At 45.4% G+C, this 18,810-nt stretch overlaps 1 protein-coding gene across 1 annotated transcript in view; it reads left to right on the top strand.

Moving 5' to 3' along the window:
- The first annotated feature begins 5,485 nt into the window (after positions 1-5,485).
- RFC1 (replication factor C subunit 1) overlaps positions 5,486-18,810 on the top strand; it is an 80,482-nt gene continuing 67,157 nt past the window's right edge. The window contains 1 exon segment of the mRNA XM_084799511.1: positions 5,486-5,645. Within this exon segment, the coding sequence (XP_084655637.1) occupies positions 5,643-5,645 (3 nt within the window). The 5' untranslated portion in view covers positions 5,486-5,642.

The raw sequence follows: 18,810 nt of genomic DNA on the forward strand, positions 1-18,810 counted from the left end.
ACCTGACTCAGCAAGCAGCATGGCAAAAAGTGGGTGTGGTGGTGCAGGTCTGTAACCTGACTCAGCAAGCAGCATGGCAAAAAGTGGGTGTGGTGGGGCAGGTCTGTAACCTGACTCAGCAAGCAGCATGGCAAAAAGTGGGTGTGGTGGGGCATGTCTGTAACCTGACTCAAGACCAGCCAGGTGTGGTGGCATGCTCAATCCCAGCACTCAGGAAGGCCAGGACAGTCAAGGCTATGCAGAGAAACAAAACAAATCAAGACCAGCCTCAGCTAGACTGAAAGTTTGAGGCCAACCTTAGATACGTTAAAGATAAATTTGAGACACAATATCGTCTCGAAAAGGAAGAGAAAAAAATACTGAAAAATATGTTATGAAAAATTACAAGTTTTCTTTTTCTTTCTTGAGATTAGCTCTTTTTCTGCGGAGCTCTAGCTTGTCCTGAAACTTGCTATGTAGACCTGGCTGGGCTGGAATTCACAGAAAGCCTCTTGCCTCTGTTTCCCAAGTGGTAGGATTAAGGGTGTGAGCCTCTATACCCAGCTGCAAGTTTTCTTTTCTTTTTTTTTTTCTTGATGGTTAAAGTTCTATTTTATTTTTATAAAGATTTATTTTAAAATTATGTGTAGTATGTGCACCTGTGTGGAGGTTTGTGTACCTTGCATGTTCAGTGCCTGGGAAGGTCAGGAAAAGGGCATAGAGCCGGGCGTGGTGGTGCACCCCTGTGATCCCAGCTCTCAGGAGGCAGAGGCAGGCTGATCTCTGTGAGTTCAAGGCCAGCCTGCTCTACAATTTGAGTCCGAGAGAGTCAAGGCTACACAGAGAAACCCTGTCTCGAAAAACCAAAACCAAAACCAAACACAAACAACACCAAACCAAACCAAACCAAACAAAAGAGGGCATAGTTCTCTTAAAAATAGAGCTACAGGTAGTTGTGAGCTGCCACGCAGGTGACAGGAGCTCCGTTTGGGTCCTCTGCAAGAGCAGCAAGTGCTCTTACCTGCTGAGCCATCTCTCCAGCACCCATGGGTTTTCTTTTTCTTTCTTTCTTTTTTTTTTTTTTTAAAGATAGGGCCTCACTATGTTGCACTAAACTTATAGAGCTCCACCTGCCTCTGCCTCCGAAGTGCTGGGATTAAAGGCGTGTGCCACCACAGCTGGCATATGTGATTTTTTTTTTCCGAGACAGGGTCTCCCTGTGTAGCCTTGGCTGTCCTGGACTTGCTTTGTAGACCAGGCTGGCCTCGAATTCAGAGCAATCCACCTGCCTCTGCCTCCCGAGTGCTGGGATTAAAGGCGTGCGCCTCCACCGCTCAGCTACATATGTGATTTTAAATGTGTTTTGGTCATTGCTTTATTGATTTGTGACACAATGACTACTGTGCATTGTTTAGGTCTCCTAAGGTTATTTGAACACAGCTTTATCATTATATCCGCTGTGTATACCTTTCTAGAGATGGAGTTCACAGATTTTATTGGTTTCTCAATTGATCAAACAGACCTATTCTTCCTTAACCATTTTTTTCCCCAAGCAAAACCGTGGAGTATAGATGAGTCTAATTTTAGAATGCTTTCCTATTTTATTATTTTTTTTATTTTTATTTTTATTTTTTGGTTTTTCTTTTTCTTTTTTTTGGTTTTTCGAGACAGAGTCTCTCTGTGTAGCCTTGGCTGTCCTGGACTCACTTTGTAGACCAGGCTGGCCTCGAACTCACAGCAATCCACCTGCCTCTGCCTCCCGAGTGCTGGGATTAAAGGCATGCGTCACCACGCCCGGCCCTATTTTTTGGATTTTCAAGACAGGGTTTCTCTGTGTAGCCTTGGCTGTCCTGGACTCACTTTGTAGACCAGGCTGGCCTATTTTATTTTTTAGGTTCATTTTTATTTATTTTGTTGCTTTTAGTGTGTGTGCACTTTTAAGAGTGGGTGATTTCCTTTTACTTGTTTCTGAGGCAGAGTCTCTCCAATTATTTCTGCCACATGTGTAAAAACTCCATAATAATAATAATGATAGTTGTTGACCTAAAAACACTGTTCTTGGGGGCTGGAGTGATGGCTCAGAGGTTAAGAGTACTGGCTGCTCTTTCAGAGGTCCTGAGTTCAATTTCCAGTAACCACATGATGGCTCACAACCATCTATACTTTGATCTGGTGCCCTCTTCTGGCCTGCAGGTGTACACGCAGGCACCTGTATTATATGTATTATGTATACATAATAAATCTTAAAAAAAAAAAACCCAAGCACTATATTCATCCATGTATAGTGGTGCATGCTTGTATCCTAGTATTGGGAGGCTGAGGCAGGAGGATCTCAAGGTTTTTTTTTTTTGTTGTTGTTGTTTTGTTTTGTTTTTCGAGACAGGGTCTCTTTGTGTAGACTTAGCTGTTCTGGACTCACTTTGTGGACTAGGCAGTCCTTGAACTCACACAGATCTGCCTGCCTCTGCCTCTTGAGTGCTGGGATTAAAGGTGTGCGCCACCACACCCGGCCCTAGGATCTCAAGTTTGAGACCAGCTTGGGTTATATACTGAGACTGAATTAAACTCAAACCAAAGTACACGCCTGTAATCCCAGCACTTAGGAAGGAGAGGCAGGCAGATCTCAGTGAGTTTGAGTCCAGCCTGCTCTACATAGTGAGTCAATGACAGCCAAGCCTCCACAGTGAGACCCTGTCTGGACAACCAAAAACCAAACTCAACCAAATCAAACCAAACTCAAACCAAACCACCACCACCACCAACACACACACACACACACACACACACCACGATGCTATTACTTGATGGGTGTCAGGATATTCTATGTTTAACAGATGAGGAAACTGAGTCACAATTACTTCTCTATGCTTATGTAACTATCACTCAGTAGAGCAGGGACCGAACAACTGGCTTCAGAGGGACCCGAGCAGGGAAGCCCTGCTCACTCATAGCAGTTCATCTGCTTCTAAATCGGGGGTTATTGTTGTTAGCGGTGAATTTTAACCTGGAACAGCACAAAGCCAAAGTGGGGCACGTGTTACAAAAGATGCAGGGTGTGGTACTCATCTTTAATCCCAGAACCGGAAAAGCAGAGGCAGGTGAATCTCTGGAGTTCCAGGCCAGCCAGGGCTACATAGAAAAGTCCAATCTACAAACAAACAAACAAACAAACACAAAAAACCCCACAAAACCCAAATCGTGTTGCACTAGACATCTGGTAAACACAAACTCTTATATTCCTGAAGGCCTTACTGCCTTTCCCAGTACATATGGTGTCATAAAAGGACACGACCCAACAGGAAGTGGTTAGAAAAAGATTTGGAAATCTAAGGCCGAAGTTTGATATTGCTCTCCTCATTAAATTCTTTGATAATCTCATGTTTTCTCTTGAAATTGTATGCAAATGTTACATTCTCTTCCACTACCAAGTTGCTTATTTACTAATAGGAAAGTTGCTGGCCAGGTGTGGGCTGCCACCCTGGTGTCCCGGCAGTTGGGGGGGAGGGAGAGGGTGGAGGCACCCGAGTAAAGTGTCCCCTTTCCATGCTGAGACCTGCTTATCCTAAAGCTCTCCTGGTTCCAGGTTTTTTTGTGGGGGCGTATCTTGGTATGTCATGGCTTCAGAGATTTCACTATTCTTTACAAGACTTAATGAAGCTTCCAAATTAAGAGACTAGTTTTCTTTCTTTCTTTCCTTTTTCTTCTTTCTTTCTCTTTCTTTCTTTCTTTCATTTTTTGAGAACAGCCCTGGCTGTCCTTGACTTGTAGAGCAGGCTGGCCTCAAACTCACCAAGATCCATTTGCCTCTGCTACCCAAGTGCTGGGATTAAAGGTTTAGCAACCATGCCCTGCATGGAACAGGTGGGTGCAAACCCCTGTAATCCCAGCACTCGGGAGGCAGAGGCAGGTGGATCTCTGTGAGTTGGAGGCCAGCCCGGCCAACAAGGTGAGTTCCAGGACACCCAAGGTTACACAGAGAAACCCTGTCTTGGAAAACCAAAAAGAAAGAAAGAAAGAAGAAAGAAAACAGGGCTAGTTTTCTTAGCTTGGTGGTTTCAGAACAAAGAGCCATTGGGCTGGTGGTGACTCGGTTGCTTGCATGTGTTCACTGTAGCTCTGAGTTTGATGCCCTGCATTGTGTAAACCAGGCATGTTGACATATAGCTGAGATTTCAGCACTTGGGAGGCAGTAGACAAATCAGAAGTTCAAGGTCGTTCTCAGGAGCTTGACACCAGGATGGGGTTCATGAGATGTGGTGTCAACCCCTCCTCCCAATTCCTTTAATGTAAACATATACTCACGCGGTGGAAGGAAAGGGCTCCCACAACCTTTTTTTATTTTATTTTTTAAAAAAGATTTATTATGTATATAATGTTTTGTCTGCATGTACACCTGCAGGCCAGAAGAGGGCACCAGATCTCATTATAGATGGTTGTGATCCACTGTGCGGTTGCTGGGAAATGAATGCAGGACCTTTGGAAAAGCGGTCAATGCTCTTAACCTCTGAGCCATCTCTCCAGGCCCCCACCTCCCCTGCAACCTTTTCTTTGACCACCACTGGTGCACTCCACCTCCAATTTAAAAAGAAGAAAAAGAAAAAAGTAACAAATATCGGGCTGGAGAGATGACTCAGGGCACTGACTTCTCCAGAGGTCCCGATTTCAATTCCTAACAACCACATGGTGGCTCACAAGCATCATAATGTGATCTGATGCCCTCTTCTGGCCTGCAAGTGAACGTGCAGGCAGAACACTGTATGCATAATAATAAATCTTTTTTTTTTTTTTTTTTGGTTTTTCGAGACAGGGTCTCTCTGTGTAACCTTGGCTGTCCTGGACTCACTTTGTAGACCAGGCTGGCCTCGAACTCACAGTGATCCACCTGCCTCTGCCTCCCGAGTGCTGGGACTAAAGGCGTGCGCCGCCACGCCCGGCTCATAATAATAAATCTTAAAAAAAAAAAAAAAATCCAGGGGTGGTGGTGCATGCCTGTAATCCCAGCACACCAGAGGCAGGCGGATCCCAGCCTGGTCTACAAAGTGAGTTCCAAGCCAGCCAAGGCTACACAGAGAAACCCTGCCTCGGGGGGAAAAAATCAAAAAGTAATAAATAATCTGCCCATTATCACGGTAGTTTTCTATTACTCTCTTAGTTTGAGCCAAAAATCGATAGGTCAAATATTAAAAAGAAAACAAAACAAATCAGAGTAAAGTTTGATGAGAACAAGTTGATATGCGTGGTGCGCAATGACATCATTTCATCCTATGGAGGATAGGATAAGAGCTTCTGGATGCTTCTACGAGCTCGGCCCTTGGAGCACGTGTTGGCGGAAGGAAGCCACCTGTGTGTGATTCCCGCCTTAGAAGAAGCCAGCCTCACATCCCAGATTGGGCGTCAGTGCCGTGATCGCACGAGCGCACTCGGCGTCCTTACGGAGGGTGCCACCTTCTAGTCGCCGGGGCCGTACCGCGCCCAGCGCGCAACTCCCGCCTGGGGGGCGGGGAGCGCGCGCCTCCTGACGTCATCGCCGCGCGCCGCCGCTTGCGGCTTCTGCCACTTCGCGGGAGAAGTTGTTGGCGCCAATGGATCCCGAGCCTCGATAACGGATTCCTCCCCTATCCTCGGGCCTGCCCACCTGCTCCTCTTCGGCCGTGGGGGCTGCCATGGTGAGCCGCCCGGGAAGCCGCGCAGCTACAGAGGCTTTGCAGGACGGGTGTGGACGGGGCGCCGCCGCGGTGCGGGGTGGGGAGGACGGTGCAGGGCGCTCCGAGGGGCCCGCTCAGGGTGCGGGGCGCACCGCGGACGCGGCGTGCAGGGATGTGGCTGCTGCTACGCGGCACTTTCGCGTCCCCCACCACGGACTCTCGGGGGAAGGGAGGAAGGAAGAAGAATGTTGGTTTGGACACGGCGTTGAAAGTTAACTTTCGTACTGAGCATTGTCCCGAGTCTCCTTTGGAATGTTTCCTAAAAGCCGTGACTTCAGGCTCTGCGAGGAAGAATTTTGCTTTCTTAGGGAGAAGTTGCTCGGGCCTTCAGCTTTAATCAGCTTCCTGGAGACGCGAGTCAGCTGTTTTGAGAGTTGATAACACAAGGAAGTTGCCTGACTTTGTTTAGAATAATTTTATAGGAGTTGAACGGATAACATGGTTTATCAGGAATAAAAAACAGCGAGTACAGGTGGATGTTATGCATTTGACAGCTGTCATCTCTTGTCACCTGTTACAAAAGTAGTCTTTAAAAAAAATCTCAGTTCCAACTTCAATACCTAATTTTGTGTAATAGACATTCAAGTATTGCGAAACTGAAATAGCCCCTGGCATAGGAGACAGTTACATGTTTGAAATAATTCTGAACTTTAAGGACAACTGAAGACGTTCAGTTAATCTAGAAGATATTTAAGAATCATATATATATATGATTCTTAAGCGTATTAGAATACCAGCATTCTAGGGGAAAAAGTGTCATGCCAAATTGGAAAAATTTCGGCTCTTTTTTTTAATCGTGGGACGATAAGAGATAGCGATGGTAGCCACCCAGGGTCAGCCTTTTTTATTTTCAGGTTAATATGTAAATTGTTTGCTCTAAATACCTTATAGAAATTTAAAGTGCATTTTTGAAAAATTAGTCATGTGTATGTGCGTGTGTGTTTGTGTGTATGCACACATGTGTTTGAGGGCCCGTGGTGGCCTGAAGAGGGTGTCAGATCCTCTAGAGTTACAGGTGACGTTTGAGCTGCTTCCTGTGGGTGTTAGTAATGGGATTCAGGTCCTCTGCAAGAACCATACACACTCTCAATCAGTGAACAGTCTCCATCCCCAAGTACTGTTTTTTGTTTTTGTTTTTGTTTTCCAGATAGGGTTTCTCTTGTAGTCCTGTCTGTCCTGGACTCACTTTGTAGACCAGGCCTGGAACTCAGAGGTCTGCCTGCCTCTGCCTCCTCAGTGCTGGCATTAAAAGCATGCACCACCATGCCCAGGGTACATATTTATTCAATTTGTAATGTGTATGTTTTGCCAGAATATATTTCTGTGAACATGTACGCATCAGAGGTCAGAATAGGGTATCAGATCCTATGGATCCGGAGTTTACGGTGGTTATGGGTGATAGCCAGGTGTGGTGCTGGGATTAAAGGCGTGCGCCGCCACCACCTGGTGTTTACATCAGTTTTTAAGGGCATAATAAGCTGGGCATGCTTGTAACCAGCACCTACAGAGCTGAGGCAGGAGAATCAGAGTTCAAGTTGAGCCTCTGTTACAAAGTTCTAGGTCAGGCTGCAGTATAAGAGACCCTATCTCAGAGGAGGAGGGAAAGAAGAGAAAAGGGCAGGGCAGCCCCCTAGACGCTTCTCATGCTAATGAGCTTTTTCGAGCATTTAGGCTTTTTCTAGCTTTTTAAAAAATTCTCTGTATCCGGACGTCGGGTGTCCTGGCGCTCTCTCTCCCTCTCTCTCTCCCCCTCTCCCCCCCCCTCTCTCCCTCCCTCCCTCCCTCTCTCCCTCCCTTCCTCCCTCTCTCTCTCCCTCCCTCTCTCCCTCTCTCTCTGCTTCACCTTCTTGAGATCGAGACTCTCATTGAGCTTCCAGCTTGTCAATTTTCTTCCAGGCTGGCTGGACAGGGAAGTCCAGTGATGCTCTCGTCCTGCCTCCCCTAGTGCTGGAGTTACAGGCGCATGTGGCCATGCTTTGTTTTATATGGGCACTGTGGTCCAAATAGGTGCTTGTACAGCACACCCGTTGACTCACTCCCCCGCCCCAGCTCACCTTATTTTTAGACAGGGTCTCTGACAGAACCAGAAACCTGAAACCTAGATTGGCTGGCCAGCAAGTCCAGGTATCTCACCTGTCTCTGCTTCACCATTACGAGGGTTACAGGGGTATGCCCCATGCGTACAGCTTTTTCTGTGTTAGGGATTCAAACTGAGCTCCGTATTAACTGAGCCATCCCCCACCTCTTGGTTCGTTTTTGTAGTACTAAAATATTCCTCTTTAAAAGAATGGATACATTGATGACTTTTTACTGTTTGTTAAAAGGAGAAGTTTCAGGCGCAGGACTTTATTTTTATTTTTTCATTTTTTGTTTTTTCAAGAGTCTCTCTGTGTTAGCCTTGGCTGTCCTGGACTTGCTTTGTAGACCAGGCTGGCCTCCAACTCACAGCGATCCGCCTGCCTCTGCCTCCTGAGTGCTGGGATTAAAGGCGTGCGCCACCACGCCCTGCTCAGGTGCAGGCCTTTAATCTCAGCACTAGGGAAGCACAGGTGGATCACTGTGGGTACCAGGTCAGCCTGGTCTGCAGAGTGATTCCAGGACAGGCAGGGCTACATGTAGAGAAACCCTGTCCCGAAAAACACTAAATAAAAAGGAAAAGCTTCTAGAAAGTAAGTAGATGAGAGTTTTGTATTGGGCTGGAGAGAGACTTAGTGGCTAAGAGTGCCTACTGCTTCTGCAGAGGGGCTCTGGTTTTGTTCTCAGCACTCACATCAGGTGACTGGTAGCTGCTTGTACCTCCGGCTCAGGGATTTGAGGCACCTGCACTTGGGTGCAGACACCCGCATACATACACATAAAATAAACACTAATATGTGTTTATTCCTTTATTTATTTGGGGTTGGAGAGATGGCTCAGCAGTTAAAAGCACTTGTTGCTCTTGTAGAGGTCCTGGGTTTGATTCCTAACACCCCATAGGGTGGCTTACAACCGTCTGTAGCTCCCTAGTTCCAGGATAATTCAAAGCCCTTTTCTGACTTAAAGGGCACCAGGCATGTATGTGGTGCGCATTCATACATACAGACAAAACAGCCGTGCACAAAGAGTAAATGTTTAAAAATTAAATATTATGGGGCTGGAGAGATGACTCAGCGGTTAAGAGCACTGGCTACTCATCCAAAGGTCCTGAGTTCAATTCCCAGCAACCACCTGGCAGCTCACAACCATCTATACTGTGGTCTGATGCCCTCTTCTATCTGATGTTCTCTTCTGTCATTCAGGCATACATGTAATAGAGTGCTTATATACATAAATAAATAAATCTTTAAAAATTAAATATTATATTGGTCATAATAATTAATATTGGTTATAATATTCTAGGAGTTAGCACAGAAAGAAGCCTAGCAGAACCCCAGAATAAAGTTTGATTTAATGAGCATTAATTGAGCATCTATATATAAGTCACATTATGGGGCAGTAGTTCTTAACTTCTGTTTGGGCCACAATTCCCTTTGATAAATGTGGTGAGGGACATGTAAATTTTCTGACCCACAGAAATGCATATGGGCATAACGCCATTTTAGGGGCTTTCCCTCCCGCCTCCCCTTCTGAAGCCCATCTATAGGCAGAAGATTGACTTTGCTCTGGGAGTTGCACTTGGGGTTTCCAACTTTCTGATTTTTGTTTTGTTTTGTTTTTCGAGACAGGGTTTCTCTGTGTAGCCTTGGCTGTCCTAGACTCACTTTGTAGACCATGCTGCCCTCAAACTCACAGTGATAGGTCTGCCTCTGCCTCCCGAGTGCTGGGATTAAAGGTGTGCGCCACCATGACTGGCCCAACTTGTTGAATTTTGAAAAGGTGTTAAGAGACTATTGAAAGAAATGGTGCTAAAGTCAGGTATGGTGGCACATTCCTTTAATCTTGGCATTCAAGAGGCAGAGGCAGATGGATGGATCTCTGTGAGTTCGAGGCCAGCCTGGTCTACAGAGTGAGTTCCAGGACAACCAAGGTCACACAGAGAAACCAAAAGAAAATACAGTTTTGCATTTTTGTGGTTCATAAAGTAAAAGCTTGTTAAATATTTGAGTAGGTTTTGTGAAGTATGTTGATAATATTTCTTGTGATTTTGGCAAGCCATTTTAAATGTTAAATATTTTTATTTCTTTGCTAATTTTAAAATAGAGAAGTAAAACCAATGTGTTATTATTTTGGCAGCTGCTCTGCAGAGCACTGTGATCTGTACTTTGCATAAAATCCTGTACTCTTCAAAGGTAAATGAACACAGTGACATAATTTGTGCCCTCCCTCCTCCTTTTCACTTAGATTGTCTGTTGGTTGAGTTTCTAACAAGTGGGAAAAAGTAATGAGAGCTGGCTTGTGTCTGCCTCAGAGCTTCAGTTTTCATACTCCGGAGTTTCTGATGGTGAAGGTCGTCTAAAGCTGCATCTCTTTTGGGCTTAGGAGGGTATAGCAAAAAGGTTGTGTTGTTTTGTTGTTGTTTTTTGTGTCACCACTGCTGCCTGCCACAAAAAGTTTTGCTTTTCTTTTTTTCTTTTTGTTCTTTGTTTTTGTTTTTCCGAGACAGGGTTTCTCTGTGTAGCCTTGGCTGTCCTGGACTCTGTAGACTAGGCTGGCCTTGAACTCAGAGATGTACCTGCCTCTGCCTCCCAGAGTGCTGGCATTACAGGTACTCAGCTGGATTTTTTTTCTTTCTTTTTTTAATTTTTTGAGACAGGATTTCTCTCTGTTGCTCTGACCAGGCTGGCCTGGAACTCAGAGATTTGTCTTCCCTTGTCTCCTTAGTGCTGGGATTAAAGGCCTGCACCACCACTGCTGGCCCAATTTAAAAACTTTTAGAAATGACTTCTTGGCGTTCTGTTTCCTAGTCTGTGAATCAGGATCAGGGCTAACAACTTCTAGGCTTGTTATGTGGATTAAGCACATTGGCTTTTTTAAAAAAAATTTACCTTTATTTTATGTGCATTGGTTCTTTTCCTGCATGTATGTCAATGTGAGAGTGTCAGATCTTGGAATTGTAGACAGTTTTGCGCTGTCATGTGGGTGCTGGGATTTGAACCCAGGTCCTCAGGAAGGGCAGTCGGTGCCCTTAACCACTGAGCCATCTCTTCAGCCCGGTGACTTTCCTCTCTCTCCCTCCCTCCCTCCTTCCCTTCCTTTCTCCCTCCCTCCTTCCCCCCCCTTACTCCCTCCTTCCTTCTCTCCCTCTGTCTCTCTCTCCCTCCCTCCCTCCTTCCCTTCCTTTCTCCCTCCCTCCTTCCCCCCTTTCTCCCTCCTTCCTTCTCTCCCTCTGTCTCTCTCTCCCTCCCTCCCTCCTTCCCCCCCTTTCTCCCTCCCTCCTTCCCCCCCTTTCTCCCTCCTTCCTTCTCTCCCTCCCCATCCCAGGCAGGCCTCAAGCTGAGAAGCTGCTTCTGCTGCCTGCACCTTCAAGTACTGGTATTACAGAAACCTATCACTATGCCCAGCCACAATTTATTTATTTAACCAATCTCACCTATTTATTTATTTTGTTAATTCATTTATTTGCCTCAAATTACATCCTGTATTCAGAGTTCTGTGTGCATGTGTTTTTTAATATTTCTGGAGAAAATATAACTTATCAGGTTTATGAAAGCTTAAAAATTACTGGTATGTTGGTCAAAGACCATGTGTTTTGTTTCTTTGGTACACACACACACACACGTGCGCGTGTTTTGGCATATTTTACAAAATGAGTTACTTGTTACAGTCTCTGCAAGAGTGGAGGCCACAGGGACAGAGAACTGTTCTGTAGAGTCTGGCATATATTAAATTTTCCATAAATATTTGATGTGTGAATAAACTTTGTATTTCCAGTTTAAAAAAAAAAGAAGGTAAGAGGTGCTGGCAATCTAGTTACTACAGTCATCAAGTAGTTACAGAAATAGTTTTATGATTGGTGGGGTCACCACAACATGAGGAGCAGTATTAAAGGGTCACAGTATTAGGAAGTTGAGAACCACTGGTGCAGGGGCTGGAGAGATGGCTCGATGGTTAAAAGCATTTGCTGCCTGTGCAGAGGACGCAGGTCAGGTCCTCGCAGTGCCCACAGAGGCTCACAACCATACCATAACTTCATTTCTAGGAGACCTGAGGCCTCTTCTGGTCTCTGCAGACACCAGGCATGGATGTGCTACACACACACACATGCAGACAAAACATTTATACTCATCAGATAAAATACATCTATTAAAATTTTTTTCTGTCCTTTGTTCCTTACTTTGTGTCTCAGTTATTAAAATATTTCATGAGTGACGAGGTGGCAGCAACCTTTAACCTTAGCACTCAGGAGGCAGAGGCAGATGATCTGAGTCTGAGGCCAGCCTGGTCTACATAGCAGGTTCCAGACCATCCAGGCCTCCATGATGAGACCTTGGTTTGTTTTAGTTTTTTTCATGACAATAAGGTAGCTTAGCGAAGAATTGTTTTACTGTATTATAGGTCTGTTTTTGGTTTGAGCTTAAGTTATGTGAAATGTGATATTTTTTAGATTAGAAATCAGTTTGGAAACGTTAACTTCTTATGAATGAAAACAACAATCACCGTATGTTAGCCATGGGAAAAATGTCAGAGTCTGCCATGGATAACCTCAGACACTAGTTATTCCAGTTAAGCTGGTGTGAAAAGAAACCTTATTGACTTAAGTCTAAATTAGATAATTATTTTCATGTTGTGCTCAGTTTTTTGTTAATTTTGTGATTTTGGGTCAGGAACCTGAAAATGTTTACGGTGAGTGTTTAATTGAGAGACTATTGTATTCTCTGGGCATAATTAAGAACTTCTCATTGAGCAGGGTGCAGTGGTGCACGCCTGTAATCCCGGCACTTGGGAGGCAGAGGCAGGCGGATCTCTGTGAGTTCGAGGCCAGCCTGGTTGGCAGAGTGAGTCCAGGACAGCCAAGGCTACACATAGAAACCCTGTCTCAAAAAGCCAAAAGGAGAAGAAAGGGGAAAAAAAAAAAAAAAAAGAATTTTCCTTGTTGAGCAGAGTCTGTCAGTGGAATCAAGAGGCCGCAGCAGCAGGAACAGTTAGTCTCCATCTCTCTCCCCGTCAGGTCTCCATTTTGTTCTCTGAGGACAGATGCAAGAGCAGAGAGACTGGTGGCAGCTCTGTGGGGGCAGAGGGGTTCTGTTCTTGTCTCTCCTCTTTCCTGTTTTGTTTCTTCTGAGCACTAAGTATTGATCCTGGTCCCTCCAAGGCTTTTAGAAGTGTTGAATAGTGACCTGACTGAGTGAAGGAATCAGTGAGGACCACAGAGTGGTTTCTTCCCTGGGACCTGATATAGCTTCTTCTCTGTACAGTTGTGTCATGTCCTGTGTAGTTGTGCCCTCCCCCCAAAGTCCAAAGATTTGTCAGACCACACTTTAGCACACTAAACACATGTTTAGCTCATGGTGTCTTCTTCAGGGAAGTGCTTGTGACAGTGCTAGACTTTGCTAAATCAGTAATGTCAGTGGTGTAGGGATAGTTTTGATTTCTGAAAACTGTAATTTGTGTGGCTAAAAAACAGTTTTGAAGGAAGAGGAAATGGCCTACTAAAAGTAAAAGTAGTTTTTGTCTTTTATGGTCACAACATTGTAAAATGACATGAGAGTGAGGTATATGGGGCTAATATAGAAGGTGAATTTTAATAGTTCAGAATAATACACAAAGCTAATTTAATATCCTTAAGTGTGTGTGTGTGTGTGTGTGTGTGTGTGGTGTGGGGCCAAGTGCATGAGGAAGACACCTGGCACGCTGCTCTGTTACTCCCCACCCTGTTCTTCTGAGATAGGACCTTTCACTGAGCCCTGAAGCAGCCAGCCCCAGAGCTGGGACAATGGATGTGTGCAGCCGTGCCTGGCTCTGTGTGGGCTTGGGGATTTGAACTTAGGCCTTCATGTTCGCACAGCATGCACTCTTACAGCTCAGCTGTCTCTCTAGCCTCCTCTTACATGTTCCTAAAACAAAAAGCAGCAAGTAAAGTCATAGCAGAAATCCCAGTTAAGGATTTCCTTGGGGAGGGTTTGAGACAGGGCCTTGCTGTCTAGCCCTTGCTGGGCTGGTACTTGTTACGTAGCCCTGGCTGGCTTTGAACTTGCTAGTCTGCCTGCTTTAGCTTCCCCAGTGCTGGGGTTACGTGTGTGTGCCGCAGTGCCCAGCTAAAGATTGCTTTAGTACATGTTATATCTATTTTGTTTAGCGATTAATATGTCCTCTTACTTTTTTTTTTTTTTTTTTTTTTTTTTTTTTTTGAGATAGGGTCTCACAATGTAGTAGTCTTGGCTTACCTGGAACTCACTGTATAGACCAGGCTGTTCTTGAACTCACAGAAATCTGGCTGCCCCAAGTGCTAGGATTAAGAGTAGGCACAACTACCTAAAAGTTTTTTTTTTTTAAACTTATTTTCATTTTATTGAATGGATGTTTTTGTCTGCATGTATGTCTGCACTATGTGAATACAGTGCCCATAAGAGGCCAGGAGAGGGTGTTGGATTCTCTGGCACTGGAGTCCCAGATGGTTGTTAGCCACTATGTGGCTGCTGAGATGTAAACACAGGTCTTCTGGAAGAGCAGCCAGTGAGTGTTCTTTAGCACTGAGCCATCTCTCTATCCTGTTTAAAAATTTGTAGTTAAAGTGTTGGGCCAGCTGGGCATGGTGGCACATGCCTTTAATCCCAGCATTCGGGAGGAAAGTTTCAGGACAGCCATCGCTCTGTTATACAGAGAAACTGAAAAACTAACCAACCAACCAACCAACCAACCAACCAAAAAACACCACCCAAAACAGACAAACAACTGGCCCCCAAAAAGTGTTGGGCCATCTCTGTTTGTGCAGGATGTAATGCAGCCACAGGGTGACACAGCCCTGTTTAGATTACAGAATAAGTTCAGGGTCAGCCTGGGTAATATACGTAATTTAGTAGTGGTTGTGGGCAAGACCTTAGGTTCAAGCCAGGATTGTAAAAAGTTTAAAATTTATAATTCTTACTAGAAAAAACATGATTTGACTACATTCCCTTCTAGCAAACTACTGTAAAATGTTGAGCTGCACTTGGTGCAAGGGGTGTAGATTAGCACCAAGCACAGTCCTGCTGACAGCGCGGCCAGGATGCTGGTTTGTGTTACCGGGTGTCCACTAGGTGATCCTCCCAGTAAAGGCTGGGTCTGATGACCAGATGCCTTCCCTCTAAACTTGATGAGACTCATAACTTTGGGCCGATCAGATTCATGCCATATTTACCTGTTTATCTGCCACATCCAGAAAGACTAGTCACTTCTGGATCCTGCATAGCTGTAAGAACCTCTGGGGCTTCCTGCCATTCCAGCCGGGCATGCCCTTCACATTCCAAGCACTCCTCCAGGGACCCGAAATGCCATGCGCAACACCTGTTCTCAGCGCTGTTCTTTTTAACACTTTCTAATCTGTTTTGACTCATTCTTTGTTTGTTTGTTTGTTTGTTTGTTTGTTTCGAGACAGGGTTTCTCTGTGTAGCCTTGGCTGTCCTGAACTCGCTTTGTAGACCAGGCTGGCCTGGAACTCATAGCAATCCACCTGTCTCTGCCTCCTGAGTGCTGGGATTAAAGGCGAGCGCCACCACGCCTGGCTTTGACTCATTCTTTTACCAAATGTTCTCTAGTTTTCTGGGCCCACCCTTGAATTTTCTCTCTCTCCTTTCTGTTTGTGGATTTATTATTTTTATATTACGTATGTGTGTATCTCTGTGTGGGTATTTGCTTTGTGTGCAGGTGCCCGTTGGAGGCCAGAAGAGGACATCTGGTCCCTTGGAGCTAGAGTTACAGGTGTTGGCAGCTGAGAAGTGAGTTCTGGTCCTCTGCAGGAGCAGCGCGCGCTTTACCCACCGAGCCCTCTAGCACCTTCCCCCTTGGGTTCCTGTCAGTTTTGTTCTAGCACCTTCCCCCTTGGGTTCCTGTCAGTTTTGTTCTAGCACCCCACCACAAGCCAGACGAGATTGCAGGCTGTGCCTCCCACTAGCCCAGACAGGGTGAGCGTTTCTTCCGCTCTGAGACTAAGTGAGTCAGGCTTTGTTTCAGTGGGTTGGTCCCTGTCTTAGATGGCAGCATTCAGCCTCTATAATTTGGTGAGGACAGTGATTTTTCTAGAATAATGAATGACCAAGTCGGGATTTAACTTGATGGCAACTGTGAAGAAGGCAGTGGGGCTACCGTGGCAGTCCTTTTCATTAGCCTTCCTCATCACCTTGCTTATCTCTGCATTTTCCTTTTCTATGGGTGTTGCCTACTTGTCTCATGCACACTAAGTGAGCCTTGAATTGCTTTGATAGCTGATGCTGGCCTTGAACTCATGAATCTCCTGTGGCCCACCTTCAGCCTGCTAGGGACTGCAGTTGTGCAGCTCCACGCCTAGTAGCATCTTCCTTTCCCTCCTTCCCTTTCTTTTCCTCCTTCCTCCCCCTCCCCCTTTTCTCTCCCCATCTCTTCCTTCCTTCCTTCCTTCCTTCCTTCCTTCCTTCGTTTTCTCCCTCCCTCCCTTCCCTCTCCCTTCTTTTCTTTTGAGACAAAAGATCTCTATGAAGTCCTGACTGGGCCTGGAACTCACTATGTAGACCAGGCTGCTCTAGAACGCACAGAAAGCCACTCGCCTAAGCTGGGATTAAAGGCGTGTACTGCCACACCTGACCCATCTTCCCTCCCCTCCCCTCCTTTTTTTTTGAGACAAGGTCTCTATTATGTGGCTCTGGCTGTCCTAGAACTCACTGTGTAGACCAGGCTGGCCCTAAAGTGATTAAAGGCATGTACCACCATGGCCAGCCATCTTTCCATTTCTTGAGGAGCTTCTCTGTGTAGTAGTCACACCTTCATTGTCAATTTCTAGATCACTTTGCTGGTTTTTCTAGATCACTAGATTTTGTTGTTGTTGTTGTTTTGTTTTGTTTTTTAATGACACAGGGTTTCTCTTGTAGTCCTGGCTGTCCTGGACTTGCTTTGTAGTCCAGGCTGGCCTCGAACTCACAGAGATTACCTGCTTCTGCCTCCCACATGCTGTGATTAAAGGTGTGCGCCACCACATCCGGCTCTGGAGATGGCTCTATGTTTTATGTTAAAATTTTAATCCCTTACGTTACCCCCCCCCCCCTCCTTGGAACTGTTTCTTCCCTGATTCTGTCTTCTCATTTAGCTTTATTACTAGCAGGAGATCCTTTACCCTGGCACTGTTGAACATTCCCTGCGTTAGCCGAGAGCTCAGACCTGTGCACACATTCTCGTGAGGGCTGAGATCCGGCTTGCTCTTTTTGCTGCATACTGGCAGGCTTTGCTGGGTGTCTGTATTTGGGAGAAAGTGAGAGGCAGAGGGTCTGGTTCAAGAGTAATTTTCACTGTTCCTCTGAGCACATGTGTGAAGGACTAATCACCCGTGTGTTGATTAAATGTTAATTTCCTGCTTATCTGGAGTGTCTAAGCTTTTTGGGTAGAACCTACAGAAGTGTCTCTGAGCTTAAACTTTGATGCCTATCACCTGCTAGTTGTGGTAAGGCCCTATTTAGGTGTTGCCCCTGAGAGCCTGTGCCAGGTGGTTCTGGTACTCTGATAGCCTTATGGCTGCCATTGTCTTTGCACCAGATTGTATTTAAATCTTTATTTACTTACTTGTCTCTAAAGTAGCTTCACGAGGGCTTTTTTTTTTCTCATAAAAGTGTGCTCACTTTGTATTTTGAGTCCCTGACACTGTGCCTCCTATGCGTGCATAAGATGAGAAGAGTCAAGGAAAGAGTGCCTAGTGGTGGGCTATGTCTGTTTCTGCACAGCCCTTCAGTTATGGGCATAGTGAGTAGGTAGTCAGAGTCAGGTGGAGGCTTGGTTGGGGATTTGGAGATTTCAGAGGTGTCACGTGTGCCACCTGTGCTTGTCAGAAGGATCTTCTTTTTTCTGAGACAGGGTCTCTCTCTGTAGCCTTGGCTGTCCTGGACTCGCTTTGTATTTATTATTATTTATAGAGTGTTCTGCCTGCCTGCCCACCTGCAGGCCAAAAGAGGGCACCAGATCACATTATAGATGGCTGTGAGCCACCATATGGTTGCTGGGAATTGAACTCAGGACCTCTGGAAGAGCAGTTAGTGCTCTTAACCTCTGAGCCATTTCTCCAGCCCTGGACTCGCTTTGTAGACCAGGCTGACCTAGAACTCACAGCAGTGTGCCTGCCTCTGCCTCCCTGAGCGCTGGGATTAAAGGTGTGTGCCACCACGCCTGGCTTATTTTTGGTTACCATATTTTTAGTTAAAATGTAACTTTTGTGGATTTTTTTGTCTGTCTTGCTTGAATTCCCTGTTTTTTAAAGTAATAATCACCAAGAGGAAAAAAAGGGAGTTATACTTAGTTTCTTCCACCTTCTGTCCTCCTCCCTGCCTCCCATTCTTTCTGCCTGGAGTTCACTGTAGATCAGGCTGGCCTCCACGCAAGACCTCGAGCCTTGAAGGCCTGCTCTGCTTCCCAAGCGCTAGCATTTAAGATGTGTGTTATGATGCTCAGCTCCTTTATGCTTATTAAGATTTATATTTGTAAATTATTTGTATGTGTGGGTATGTGCATGTATGTGGCTGTGAGAGCAGGTGACCTTGAGGGCCAGAAGAGGGTTTGGGATCCACTGGAGCTCCTGTTGCAGGCCGTTATCAGCCATGAGCTGTGGGTGCTGGGAGCCACACTCAGGCCTCTGCAAGAGGCTTTTCTTTTCTTTTTTTCTTTCTTTTGTTTTTGTTTTTCGAGACAGGGTTTTTCTGTGTTAGCCTTCTCTGTCCTAAACTCGCTTTGTAGACTAGGATGGCTTCAAACTCACAGCGATCCGCCTGCCTCTGCCTCCTGAGTGCAGGGATTAAAGGTGTGCGCCACCACGCCCTGCCTCAGTATGTGGTTTTCATCCCCTATCATTTATTTTAGAAATTATTGGAAGAAAAGGTATATGCGTATTGTGTTGGTACTTATCTTTCTTTTCTAGTTTGCTTATTATTAGCTTTTATTGTTTGATTGTCTTTTATTGATTTGTAGAAGCCCATTTATATATTTTTTATATTGTAGATATCTTTGTTTATGGTATCTTTTGTTTCATTTTTCTGTAATCAAATTTTTTTAGTTAATT

Source organism: Acomys minous (genome assembly GCF_964271855.1).
Source record: "Acomys minous genome assembly, chromosome: 10".
Lineage (NCBI taxonomy): Eukaryota > Metazoa > Chordata > Mammalia > Rodentia > Muridae > Acomys > Acomys minous.